The following is a 13,694-nucleotide window of genomic DNA, read 5'->3' as shown; positions in this document are numbered from 1 at the left end:
GGACACGTGGGCAAACGAAAACTGACACGTGGGTGAACCAGAAAAGGACACGTGGATAAACAGGAAACCGATATGTGGCAGAACCAGGAAAGGACACATGGGTAAATAGGAAACCAACACGTGGGTGAACCAGGAAAGGACACATGGACAAACCAGAAACCGACACGTGACGAAACCAGGAAAGGACACGTGGGCGAAGCTGGAAAGCACACGTGGGCAAAAAGGAAACCGACGTGTGGGCAAACCAGAGAAGAGCACATGGACGAACAGGAAAACGACACGCGGACACACAGGAAAGAGGCACGTGGGTGAATCAGGCGAAGGACACGTGGGCGAATAGGGTAACAACATATGGACAAACCGGAAAACGACACGTGGCCACATCGCTAAACGACACGTGGTCCCATTACAAGATGACACATGTCCAAATGTGGCGAGAACACATGGGTTGACAAAATAATGACACGAGGCGTAATGCTGACGTGCCACGGGGGCTTATGCTAGCGCACCATGTGTCGGTCCCCTTTGCAGCACGTGCCGCCTGACACGTCACTTGCCAGTGTGGACGAAGCCACGCGGTGTGCCAGTGTGTCCTGGCCACATCACTTGCTAGTATGGACGGCGCTATGTTAGCTGCCAACATGGACAGGGACACGTGGATCCAGTAGTTGTGTGATGTTTTTGCGACGCGTCACAGAACCAAAATATGCTTCCGCGATGAAAGTTTTCGTCACAGACAAAATCCGTCATATGACGTTTTTGGGAATTTCATCACGGTAGAACTAACTTGACGTGAGTTCTTTGACGAAGGAATATTCATCACAAATTCATCACAAAACTTCCTTTATAACGTATTTGGCCTTTACAGTGACGAAAGTCGCTCGTCACTGGAGTATTGATTTCCACTGGTGGGATTTTTGCTTTATTCTCCTATGTAGCGGAGTATGTTGCCGCAACCACGGCAGCAAAACCACGCCATCTGGCTGGCACAATTGCTCCGTGACCTCAAAGGGAAGCAAGTTGCCACCATGAAGCTAAAGATGGACAGAATGTCCGCGCTGGCACTTAGTAAGAACCCAGTCTTCCACGAGCGGAGCAAGTATATCAATGTTTGGTACCACTTCATCTGAGAGTGATAGGAAAATGAAAGCATCTCTGCTGAATTTGTCAGCACTAAAGACCAACTCACGAACATCCTAACGACGACATTAGAGCGAGTTTGCTTCCATGAGCTCAGGGGATTGGAATGGTCAAAATCTAAGATGGACACAAGGAAGAAAGTTTGTAGTAATCCATGTGTTGTTAGCTTATCTAACTAGTACTAGTCTAATCTGGTTAGTATATGTCATTGCTATATTCCTTATGCAGCAAGTTCCTTAGCTAGGGGACCCCCTTTTCCCGATCGTTGATAGTCAGGTCGGGTGCGGGTGGAGCAAAACCCACCCATGAAACCCGTCACATGTAGCTACACCCACATCCATAATTAATGCTTAACCGGTGAAATTTTACACCACATCCGCACTCGCTGGGTACCGGCTGGGTGTCGGGTACCCACTGGGTTTGTTCAAAGAACTAAAAACATGTAAAATATACCAACATGATTATGTGAATATATTATGAATTTGACACTCAAAATACAATTTGAGCACATACGAAATTAGGAAGTCAATGTTTCGTGTTTGGTCTCAACAAAATTATAGTCTAGCAACGGCAATAGTTAACTTTTATCAAACCGTACATGACATATTGACCATTCAACTTTAATATAGTCCACTAAGATAGAAAGGCAAACTTCACCTCATAGTTTGACGCATCAACAATTGATAAACATAAACGTAATATATTAGTAATATTTCTACTTAGAGAAGGGTTAAAATCCAAAACCTTATGGAGCCGTTTGGATCATCTCATTTTTTAAATTGAAATATACCTAATAAACTATACTATTTGGCTTAAAATGTGACATCGCACCACTTTCTAACCACTTTCTAAAGTTAAGATATAAATCTATCCAAAATTCATAGGATGGCACATGAAAATTGATTATATATACCACCAAACTATTTTTCCAAACTATTTTTCTATTCCGTAACTTATATCACACTCTCTGGCTCACTCCTCTATAGTAGAAATATAGCACATAAGTATCTCCCTCGTATGGCTAACAATAGTATACACATATATTTCATATATCATATTAGCTTAATAGATTTGTGTCTAAATTATGATTATTAGAATGGAATTCAATTTTAAATTTTCAAATGGACCTTTAGAGGAATTTTGGGCACTGGTGGGTGAAATTCTATGTCCGCACCCAACCGGTCTCAATATGATCCGGGTCGGGTTTGGACCCATGTATGAAATTTTACACCTGCACCCACACCCACCACACCCATCGGGTGCCAAACCCGTGGGCACCCACACCCATGGATCTGACTGCCATCCCTAAACAAATGTACATGAGCTTTGCCGATCGGACAAAAATGGTGGTGTTCAAAAATAGTGGTGTTCTGATGAGAAGTTCACTGGATCAACGGAAGATATGTGATGCGTTCAAATTGTAAATGTCTAGTCAGGGTGTTGTCTTTAAATTACAAATGTCTAGTCAAGGTGATGTGTTCAACCGGATAATGGCTAGTCAAGTTGTACTCACCGAAAAGTTCCGGTGAAGGTCCCTTTTTGAACCACAAGAACTTTTGGTGAAAACAAAATACATGACTTAGGGCCTATTTGGCATGGTTCTGGAGCTGAACTCCACCAACTCCAACCAATTTTGTAGCCAAACACTCCAATTTCAAAACTTCATGAAGCATCAAAACTCTAAAACTCTGCGGTTGTAGTTTAAATAGAATTGGAGTTTTGGAGCACCTCTTTTGCAGCTCCAGAACTCTCCAAAACCAACCTAGACGTGGAGTTCAGAGGTAATGACCCACCACTGCCATCCATTTACACAACCGAAATGTTATTTCATTCTATTCTTCTCCACCAAGTCCTGTCGGCACCCACCCTGCCTGCTCGCCCGCCCACCCGCCGCTCACCTCTTCCCGCTTGCCAGCACCCGACGTGCCGCTCACATCCGCCTCCGCATCCTCCTCCGCACCGCTCTGACCCGCCGCTATGCTTCCTCGACCTAGCCACCGAGCTCCCCCAACCCCGCCGCCTACCTCTTCCTAGCGGCCGGTCCCGATGAACCGCCACAGTCGGAGCTCCTCCCAGGCATGGGGCTCGAAGGAGTGGAGCACGGAGGAGGCTGGCGTGCCAACGAGCAAGTGCAGGCCCCCGCCCGGTCTCCATTGAGCTGCCGCCGGGCCCCCTCAATCCGCCGCCGGCCTCCATCGATCGATCCTCCGCCAGCTTCCATCGAGCCGCCGGCTGCGCCTCCCCTTCTTTTCCTCGCTCCCGCCATCGGCCGCGCTCCCCCCGCCGGTCGCCGCCCTCGCTCCTATTGCGACGCCTGCCACCATCCTCGTCTCCTCGCGACACCGGCCACCGCCCCCATCCCAGGCCAGCCTCTGAGCGGCCGATGCGTTGACCTCCGAGTGGGCTCCTTGCCGTCGTGCCCCTCCTCGCCTGCAAGATCCGCCGGCGGGTGGGCTCCTCCTAACCATGCTCATCCTACTAGCGTCATTAGCACCAAGCCGCCGCCTCCACTATCCATGAGAGAGAGGAGGAAGACAATTGCATGTGAGGAAATGATGTGTGTGGCCACGGATAATGGCAACAATGGCAATCTAATCTGAAAAACCTCTTTTCTGGAGCTAGAAGCACTATTGTAGCCAAACACCTCATTCCAACAGCTCCAACTCCATCTGGTCAGCTCCACATGGAGTTCTGGAGTGGAGCAGCTCCACCTGGAGTTGGAGCTATGCTAAACAGACCCTTAGTTGAAAACAATATACGCTCCACCAGCTATTCATGTGAAGTGCTGCCACATATTTAGGAGTTTCACCACCCAAGAGTTGATATTGAAGATAAAGATAATTAGCACAATGCTTAGTGCTAGGCCTATTAATGCATTTTCCTATGTGTTGGCCTAGAGTGAGGTGAGAAAAAGAAAACTCTTTGTAACCAAGATGTTTGCGTGTACTGTCTTGGTCACTGATGTTGTGGTAATTCTTTATGCTCTTTTGATACAGTGCGTGTTGAAAGGAGGAGAGGCTCATGGTATTTTGGCTGAAACTCTACCAAGTGAAGACAACGTACAGGACCATGGAGAGGCCGAGTCATAAACCCACTTATTGGTGTGAAGTATAAGCAATCCACGAAATGACCGGATCAAAATCTTACCCTTGTGATGGGATAGGCTCCAATAAGGACTTGTGAAAAGCGCGAGCTTTCCGAGAACTCATTATGCCGGAGTTTTGCAATCTCTCTACACTATTTACATTATGCCGTTTACCTTTCCTAGAATTACCATACCGAAGTTGGTGCAAAACATTGCGTGATAGAGATTAGCAGAAAAGTTTTAAAGCATATTTATATGGAAATTGTTTGGAGAAAATGAGGGAAGGACGTAGTCGTACCAACAGCTAGCAAAGGATCTTTGTAGTGGCAGTTGAGGCCATTGGTTTGGATGTTGGTAAAATCATGCGAAGCAGTAGCCGGCCCAGCGGGTCTCCATCTCGACATGGCATTGCTAATGCCGCGTGAGCGAGTCTCCATCTCGAAGGTTAGATGTTTTGATTTCTCTGAGAGTTTGTAGGCGAGACTCGAGAGGATCATCTTTAGAGATGGTAATGGGTACCCGACACCCGAAACCCGGCGGGTTTTTACTCTATTAGGGTATGGGTACGGGTTAATATATATATCCGTGGGTTTCTTAATGGGTGATAATCTGTACCCAGCGGGTACGCGGGCATGAGTATGGGATCGTAGCACCCGAACCCGCAAACCTATAGCTTTTTTAAACCTGATATAATATAAAGAATGCAGATCATATACTCATTTTATTATGGCCCAATAACTTTGTTTTGGAACTTTGATGTCTAATGTAGTGACCTAGTGGTGCCATGCTACGGATGGTGGACAGTAACTGGATATTAATCTAGCTGTGAACTTGTGATGTCTGATGTGATCAATGGTGTTATGATTTGTGAAATACTCTATCAGTCTTATGATTGATGTTTATCATGCATTATTGCCTCAGTTTTATATATGTGTCTATTGACTGATACATCTGAGTGGTTGAGTACTTAACAGATTGTCGGGCACGGGCAGCCCGCGAGTACCCGCCACCCGTGCGGGTACGGGTTTGAAACATAATCTGCTACGGGTTTGAAACATAATCTGCACCTGGCAGCGGATATGGGTTTCTTAGCGGGTGTATTTTATCCCGACGGGTACGGGTATGGGTAAGCAGTACCCAGCAGACGCGTGCCCATTGCCATCTCTAATCATCTTGTTTTATTAGTAGATTGAATACTTTGTCTTTCTGCAATGGCACAAAAATATTTTCTCAATATCACAACGGAAAAGGAAATCTAGGACAAATCATTCATTCCGTCGCATTGGACTCAAACCACTCAGCTGTCATCAGCAGGATGAACTATACGATCTTCATCAGTACTTCACCCGTTCACCATTATACAACAGATTACGCTATATTAATCGACCTATAAGAATATACATGTATTTGCAGCTACCAGCAGAAGATGTAACTCAATAAGTAATGTACACATCTGAACAGAACTAGTCCTACTGTAATGTAAGCAGCGATGAGAACCAAATTCCTACGGCGACAACCCCTACAGTCACAACTGCTTGACTTAGTTCCAAGAACAAGTTTGGCCTTTCCACGGGCAACGCCTTCCAGTTTGTCCTCCTGCCATTAATTGTTGGAACTGTAAGTAAACTTTGCAATTGATGCTGGATTAGAAGCATGCATACAGCAAACCAAACTATCAATTAAGAGTTTTCAAATTAGTACCCCAAGTCAGCTATGACTATGCTAATATTGTCTTGTGACCGTTCATCCTGCAATTAAGATAATAGGAGAAAATTAGAACGGTGTTTTGGATTCTGGACTGAACACCAAACTATACTCAAATTAGCTTTATGTGATATAAAAGGAAGGACAGCAGAAAAGATGAATGTGGAAAAGCATCATACCAGAGCTTTCTGACCAAGTGCCTCACAGGCCAACTGCACAAACCAAATGAGCAATAAGTGAAATTACAGAATTGGTTGCAAAAGGGAACATAGTGACCATTGGGTTTTGAGCATGGACAAAGACGACAAACTGAATACCTGGACATCACCATGTCGACGTAGTTGATCTCTGACAAATGCTACAGCTTCAGAGCTACAAAAGATATTCGGTTTATTTACATGTCAGAAGATCCAAATTTGAATAGTGAATTACAATGTTTTGAAACGTTGGAAGACTACATAAAAATGAAAGATACTTGGATAGACCTTTTCATGTAATCCCAAAGACCATCAGTTGCTAATATAAGAAATTCCACATCCGGTCCAAGCTCTACCAGAGATACATCAGGTGTCGAGACTATTATATCCTCTTTAAATTTTATTCTGCAGAGAAAGAGCTTCAATGACATTAGAAGCGTCATATACCCTAAAACGCTCGTCTTTTGCCAAGGTACCAACAGTCTCATTGTCTAAAAGTTTTAAGTTGTACAACTAGAGTTTTTTTCCACATCCTCTCTTTCGACTAGAAATCTGGCCGGCACCACCGAAAATACCAACGCCCAAAAGACATAAATATATATCGGATAAACAGTTTACTTGATATCGAGCAGATACTAAATGAGAAAAAATTCTGTGGTTCAGAGCCATATTGGCCCTCTACCCTGAAGAACAGAAGGTATTCATCACCTGATGATGACCTAATTTGCGATGAGCATGAAGGAATGACTCTGGTTACCATGGTTTAGAGAAATGAAAAACAGTTGCAAATAAATTACTTTTCAGATAGCTTCAAGTAACTTGTGTTTCAGCAAAAATCACTCAACTTCCTCAAACTAGCAAACTTTTGGGACGCTACAAACATAGAATTACTGTAATTTTCAAGTGGAAGTGATTATTCTATTTGTCACGTGCATTGGTACACTTGCTAATACACGGTTTTATAAAACTAACCATGAACATTGGTTATTCAATAACCTTCAAACACAGTTTTGAAAGTCATTGCATGCTGGAGATGCATCTGACCTTATGAATTTCTAAATAAAAGATGGGCATTTTGCAAATATTTATCAAGTAAAAGCTTCGAGCGCTTTACCGTGAGATGAACTTTTCAGTCCACCTTCCTTCTTTAACACCTTTGACCAGCATCCTGTATAAAAACATAACAGAATGTCAAAGATTAAAGAGTTATTATTGAGAAATAACGTGGTAAAAGAAGTATATATGCATGTATAAAGAGCTAAGAGTACAAGGGACCAACTCATCCTTTCGTGTCTTAAATCTTATGTCCCCAAAAGCACGAGATACAGAAATGTCTCCACATATGCGCCCATCAACAATCTACAGAAAAATATTTCAACTTCGTAAAAACAAGAGTCAGCATAACAGTGAGCTCAACACAGTAACAGCAATGCGCAAGCAATTCAGCATACTGTTGACTCTAATGTCTAAAGACTGCTTAATTTTGCAACTACATATTTTTTCCAAAACCATGTATGAATCCGGCCTTCAGAGACGTAGTACAGCTATGGCAATTACCAAGGCATTCTTTAGTTTGCATGAAGAACACCAACTAATCAGTATTCAGTGGGATTGAACTAATGATTAGATTAGAATGTGAGTGTAGAATGTACTGCTATCAATATAATGAGTTATATCGTTTTAATAGATTAGTTATGTTGTTGATCACAATAGATGCAGCAGAAATTACATCGAACTTGTGGCATTTCCTGTTTCTTAGCATGCATTGTAGCACAACCGTTATTGACACAATTTCTTGCCAAAATTTCGCCACAGATCTTGTCAAACACAAAAGCCAAAAGGTGCGGCAACAAACCAAGGAGCCAAATGCTATTGATGTGCTATAAATTTCGCATGATTTGTCATTTTTTTTTGTTAGATAATGGAAGAAAGTCACCTCGGCATCAATTTATTATCATTGTTCCCCTATACATGGAAAATGAATCGAAACCTGAGGGGAAAGGAAAATGTTCTTTTTTGCATATGAGACAAGTAGCAAGGAGTAAAGGATAAGGTTTTCAAACCACTCTAATAGTAACAGAGTCATCGAAGTTTATGAAGCTACCGATACTGTAGTCTAGGGGCAATCTAGGAGATGCAGCAGAACTCTGGCAGAGAGAACACACCCATCCACCTGCTCCCCGGATCCGTTTGACCTCTTCAAGTGACGTTTTGTTGTTCCCATACGGTCGATGAGAGCTCGTCAAAGATTCAGGTCTTCCACCGCGCGATATCATCTGCTAATCAAGATCCAAAGATCAGCAGCAGCAGAAAAGTAACTTTGGCATAAGCAGCAATTTCAGTCCTATTTTACTTGCTAGGCATAAAAAGAGATGACACTAGACTGGTAAAGAGAAATGTTAGTACCAGGCAAGAGTCCCCAATGTGCGAAACAACAAGGACATCGTTCCTGAGAAACATGGCAGTAGCCGTGGCGCCAGAGTCGTCGTCCTTGTCCATTTGCTCAAGCCTGAGGGATGAGGAAGGAAGCGGCATGACATGTAAAAATAAGCACCAAAGAGTAAAATGCTGAAGAAGGCAATAAAAATCGGGATATCAAATCCTACAAACTATTGAGGCTGACCAGGTGGTGAGCTTGGCGTCGACCGCGGCGAAGGCACGTTGGATGGAGGCCGTGATGGCCTCGAGATTCTTAGTGCTGAGCACCGCGCCGCCGTCCAGCGCGGCCGCGCACTCCTTGTACAGCTCGTCCCTGAACCGCCACGAACGTGAGCAAAGCAGCCGGGAGGAAACTGCGTGTAATTCAGGTCCATTTTTTTGTAAAAGAAAATTAATAGGGCAGTGGGTTGGAGCGTGCCTGAGGAACTGGACAGCGGAGAAGCCGGCGTGGCCGTCCAAGACGGCGGCGAAGGAGAAGCCGTCGAGGAGGGAGCCCGTGCGGAGCACGACCTCGTCCTCCATCTCGTCGCGGGCGCCCTGCAGCTTGGCGCTGCCCCACCGAATGGCCTCCAGCTCCGAGGACGGGGGGCCCGCGGCCGCCACGCCGCCCGCCGCCGCCGCCTGGCACCGCGCGCCGCGGCCGCAGCACCGGATCCCGCCGACGGCGCCGGCGGTGAAGGCGGAGGGCGGCAGCCGCGGCACGCGCGGGCTCAGCAGCGCCATTTTTCGATTTGATCGTGCGCGGAGGCTGGAGCCGGGGAGGGATAAGAGGCGAGCGGCACCGCACGCGAAATCGTGCGTCTGAGGCGGAGGTGCCCCGTGGGTCTGCCATGTCACGTCGCTTGCTGCTTATCACTCGCTCTCTGCTGCGGCCAAAACACTCGTAGTCAGTCCACAACCAGCGTCGAACCGGGAGAGGAGTACGGGCACCTGCTACGTGCCTGCACTACACGTATCGACATCTCATCTACCACTTCATCTCGTATGGATTACCCTTATCTTCTCAACAGAGAAGTTTATTTATTATTTACTGCCAGATCGATGGTACGACTAGCAGTTTGTGAGAAAGTAAAGGTTGTGTGATAGATAAAATCTGTACTCATGTCTATGGTTTTACCTTAGCATCTTAGTTTCTTCATTGGGAAATATTTTAATTGTGCAGCGGGCTAATCCACCTGGTTATTCTAGCGAGCCGGTTGTTTTACCATCTAGGTTATTGGAGTCTACAATCGAGTAAGATACTCGATCTAATTCATGTTAGGTTGATCATATGAACATTAAGTGTATAAGATCATGTACACTAAGTATGAAAGCATTCAATAATTTGTGCGTTAAGGATGACAAAGCCAAATTAGCTTTGAGCCTTGATTGTGGGCTTAGAATCAACTTAAAGCATCCAAAGGAGATCCCCTAGTGCACATCGGCTCTATACAAGCAGAGTATCACTCATGGACCTCTCAACCCATATAAAAAACGTTAGCTACCGGGCTGCTTCTCCATAAGCTCCTATTTGCTGCGAAGCAGGGTTGCAGTACGTGTGATCGATTGAGATGGAGATGAGGCCTTAAGAGGAAAAAGTTTAGAGCTCACTATCCTAAGAGGACGATAGGGGAACCTCTCCTTCTCCCATCAATTCTTCCTAGCATGCGCTCGAGAGAGCGAAATCAACGTCGGATTTTCCTCTCGAGAATCTTGAGAGAACTTCTGTGAAGTTGATCGCACTGATTCAGCTCCGTTGGAGATCTTTGGGTGAAGGAAGGATGAGGCGGGGTTCTAGGTTCAAATTCATCACTAGAGTTTGATGTCGCGAGGCGGAAGGATCATGTGCCTCTTACGGTTAATCCCCATCGGTCAGAATTTCGGTGAAATCTTACCATGAGGATCAGGATACCTCCTCCTTTCCTGATTCAGGAGGGAGTTTTGGGTGTTGATCCATGTTTCGCGACATGCGGCAACATTATGGATGGGGTAAGTTGGAGAGAAGCTGTGTCGGAATCCGACCCGATGTCGACATCCATCCAAATCGGATGGGTGAAGACAATCCCAATCCAGTTGATTCCCCTTCCAATTTCAAGTGCATCTCCAAATCTGTAGGATACTTCCTCAAATCCTTTCATAACCTTAACCCTAACTTCACCTCCAAATTGTATGCCTAAGTTGTGAGGGAGATGGTGAACCCTTCCTCAAAGCGAGGGGGTAGAAGAGAAGGATTCGGAGCCAGGGCAATGACGTGAGCCATATGAATACCAAACAATGTCCGACAATGTGTTCGGGGTCGGGGAGGAAGGGATGATGGAAGACAGGATGAGGATGAAGAGAAATTCTATGATCGCAGAGACCATCAAACTAACTGAAGAGGGGGTTGAGGTAATCGATGGTGTTGTGATAATCCTAGATCTGGAGACGCTGGCGATGACCAGGTTGGTGGTGGATCATCCTCGTCTACTTGGGATCGAACTGCTCAACGTGAAGCCATGAAGGGCGATCAGCAAAGAGAATCTCAAGACAACACTGCTGAAGAAGATGGGGAACTTAGAAACTCTGAGAAGAAACCTATGTAAGAAAATAAGGAATCTGTTCACTATCAGTACCATGAGGTAAATCCCAACAGAAACTCTTCTAGGAAATCTGGCTATAATTTTTGTGGGCTTAAGAATCATTCAACTGAGGAGTGTAGGAGGAAGGAATTTTGTGAGATGTGTGGTTTTGCTAATCATAGTACTTTCAACAGTAAGAGAGAGCCTCTTTGAAATATGGGTCCGAATTATGTGCACCTCAAGTGCCTGATCAGAGCTTCTTTCATATTGATGAACATAGTGACACAAAAGCCTCTCGTGATAAGTCTAGTACCGCTACCATTTTAGTAGTGAATGGTGAACTTTCTGCGAAACACATTGAAGTTGAGTTCAGAAATATCACTAGCAGTGAATTCTAGAAATGGTCTGCAAAACAGATTGCATACAATAAGTTCATTATTAGATGTCCTAATGCTAAAACAGTTGAAGACTATAGCAATTTCAAGCTAGGCAAGAAGGATGGTGATGCTCATATGGTCATTGAACCCTGGGATTCTTCCATCGGTGCAAAAGCAGATCAGCTGCAGCAGGCCTGGTTCAAAGTAAGTGAATACCTGTTAACCAGAGAGGTATTAGAACTATTGCTAAAGTTGGTGGTTTAGTGAGAAAAATAGATGCTATTGATGAAAAAACCTAATTTAAGCAAGAGTATGTTAGAGTCAAAATTAGTTGTAGGGATCTTAGACATGTTCCTCCACGTGGTGAAGGGAATCTAGTGATGTTCATTTATGATTTCTTTCTTGAGCCTGAGATACCGGAACAGCCACCCCAACCCAATATGAAATCCACCACCAAGGTGGGAACCCTGAGGGGCAGCCTAGATATAAGAAAATAAGAATTGAATCATCATAGAAGACTCATAATGATGCTAACAAACAGTCCTTTGATAAGGGTGAGTCTTCTAGGGGTGGTGGCAAAGGTTTTTGTCAGGCTGAGGCTTGGCCTCCAATGAGACTTACTTGATCTCCTCTAGAAAAATTTAACTATGCCAAAGAGTTAATTAGTTTTCACTAGACTGCAGTTGAACATGAACTCTTTGAATCCCAGTGATGGATCTGGTGAAAGGAAAGAGGTTTCTTTGGATGAAGAAGCTATTCCTGTTCTACTTATGAACCTATAATGATGTTGATAAAGAGAACTCCGGGGAGAAGAGTGGGAATAGTGATGAATATGTTGAACAAGTAAAAAAAAATGCTTGGTGATGATAGTGGATCTAAAAACAAAGAATCTCAGTGGATGGCTGAGTGCTCCTTCAACGTGAGTTTGATGTTATAAACAATAATTTGTTTAAGAATGCCAAGATAAGGCCTTCCACAATTAAGATATATAAAGTTATGGATGGACAAGGCACAATTCGCAAAAAATTAAGCCTAATTGGATTTGATACTCAATTCGTATGCCATCCGAAATTTGACACTAGGAACACGAATTCTTTTGATTTGGGTTTTTCTCTCATTTTTTTTCCTTTTTTCTCATAATTTCCTTTTCAAGCCCATGTGAGAGGATAATTTTACGCCTGCATACCTTAGCCCTTCGTCCTCCCAACCAGATGCGTTGTCGTCTCTATCTCTCTTTCGCCACCACAGTCACAACTGCTATCCGCCCGCCACACCCCCTCTTGCCCGCCTTCTCTGAAGCTCTTCTCCTCCACGGAAGCCGCAACTATTCTCCATTGTCTCTCTACTATCTTTCTTGGTTCGACATCTCGGACTGTGGCTCCAACCATCATTGGTGATGGTTGCGGTGGCGTTGTAGGTTGGGATGAGGTCAGACAAATTTGCTTGGACCTCGAGGATATGAGCTCCACCACTTGGGCGCCTGGAGGCTAAGGTGGTGGCAGAGGCACCGTCTGATGGTTGAGGAGCTTGAGCCGCTTCTCGCTGTCATTGCCCTCTAGAGATCACAATTCTTCCATGAGGTTGCAAGGGTGGTGATGATGGAACTCTCACTGGCGCTGGCTACATTGCCGCTGGCTGTAGGTTCTAAGTGAGCGGAGACAACAGTGGATGGCGGCAGAGCACAACGCCCAGCCGAGAGTGACGGAAAAGAGATGGCCAGATGGGTTAGAGTGAGATGGATTAGAGAGAGAGGGGCAAAACCGGCCAGTACCTAGGCTGGAAGAAAAGAAAGGTAAATGAAAATAAGGAAATTGAGGAAAAGATGGGAGAAACATCCAAATTGAAAGAATTCGCGTTTCCGATGTTAAATTTCGAAAGGCATGTGAATTGAGTGTCAAATTAAGTGAGATACGTGAATTGAGTGTCAAATATTGAAATCTCTCCATATAAGAGATTATAAAAAATAAAAATGCAATCCTTATTAGTATTGAAGGGTTATCAATTTCTGAGATGGCAAATTTGGAATTATAGCTTTACTGGTGGCATATAAGGTAATTTAATTAGTTGATTAAAAAATTCAAGAAAGGATCACTGAGGATAAACTATATCAGTTAATATAGAAAATTCTAGAAAGTAATGTAAAAAATAAAAAACCCTTTTAAGGAGAATAAAATTCCTGGAACGACAAGAGAGCTTGAGAGTAGGAGTAGATGCC

At 44.4% G+C, this 13,694-nt stretch overlaps 1 protein-coding gene and 1 long non-coding RNA gene across 2 annotated transcripts; one reads left to right on the top strand and one right to left on the bottom strand.

The window, feature by feature from the left end:
• The first annotated feature begins 2,690 nt into the window (after positions 1–2,690).
• Positions 2,691–4,367, top strand: LOC112894853. The gene is made up of 2 exons (XR_003229082.1): positions 2,691–4,043; positions 4,137–4,367. It is a non-coding gene; the product is annotated as an uncharacterized LOC112894853 (long non-coding RNA).
• Positions 4,368–5,469: 1,102 nt separating this feature from the next.
• LOC112895250 (probable protein phosphatase 2C 5) lies at positions 5,470–9,384 on the bottom strand. The gene is made up of 11 exons (XM_025963191.1): positions 8,984–9,384; positions 8,750–8,878; positions 8,533–8,635; positions 8,292–8,402; positions 7,406–7,485; positions 7,241–7,294; positions 6,415–6,531; positions 6,247–6,301; positions 6,109–6,141; positions 5,927–5,973; positions 5,470–5,821 (listed from the first exon to the last, which is right to left on the bottom strand). The coding sequence occupies exons 1-11, from the start codon at positions 9,286–9,288 to the stop codon at positions 5,695–5,697; spliced, it is 1,161 nt and encodes a 386-aa protein (XP_025818976.1). The 5' UTR covers positions 9,289–9,384; the 3' UTR covers positions 5,470–5,694.
• Positions 9,385–13,694: the final 4,310 nt, after the last annotated feature.

Source organism: Panicum hallii, chromosome 5 (assembly GCF_002211085.1).
Source record: "Panicum hallii strain FIL2 chromosome 5, PHallii_v3.1, whole genome shotgun sequence".
Taxonomy (NCBI): Eukaryota; Viridiplantae; Streptophyta; class Magnoliopsida; order Poales; family Poaceae; genus Panicum; species Panicum hallii.
This window is presented reverse-complemented; position numbering and strand designations above follow the sequence as displayed.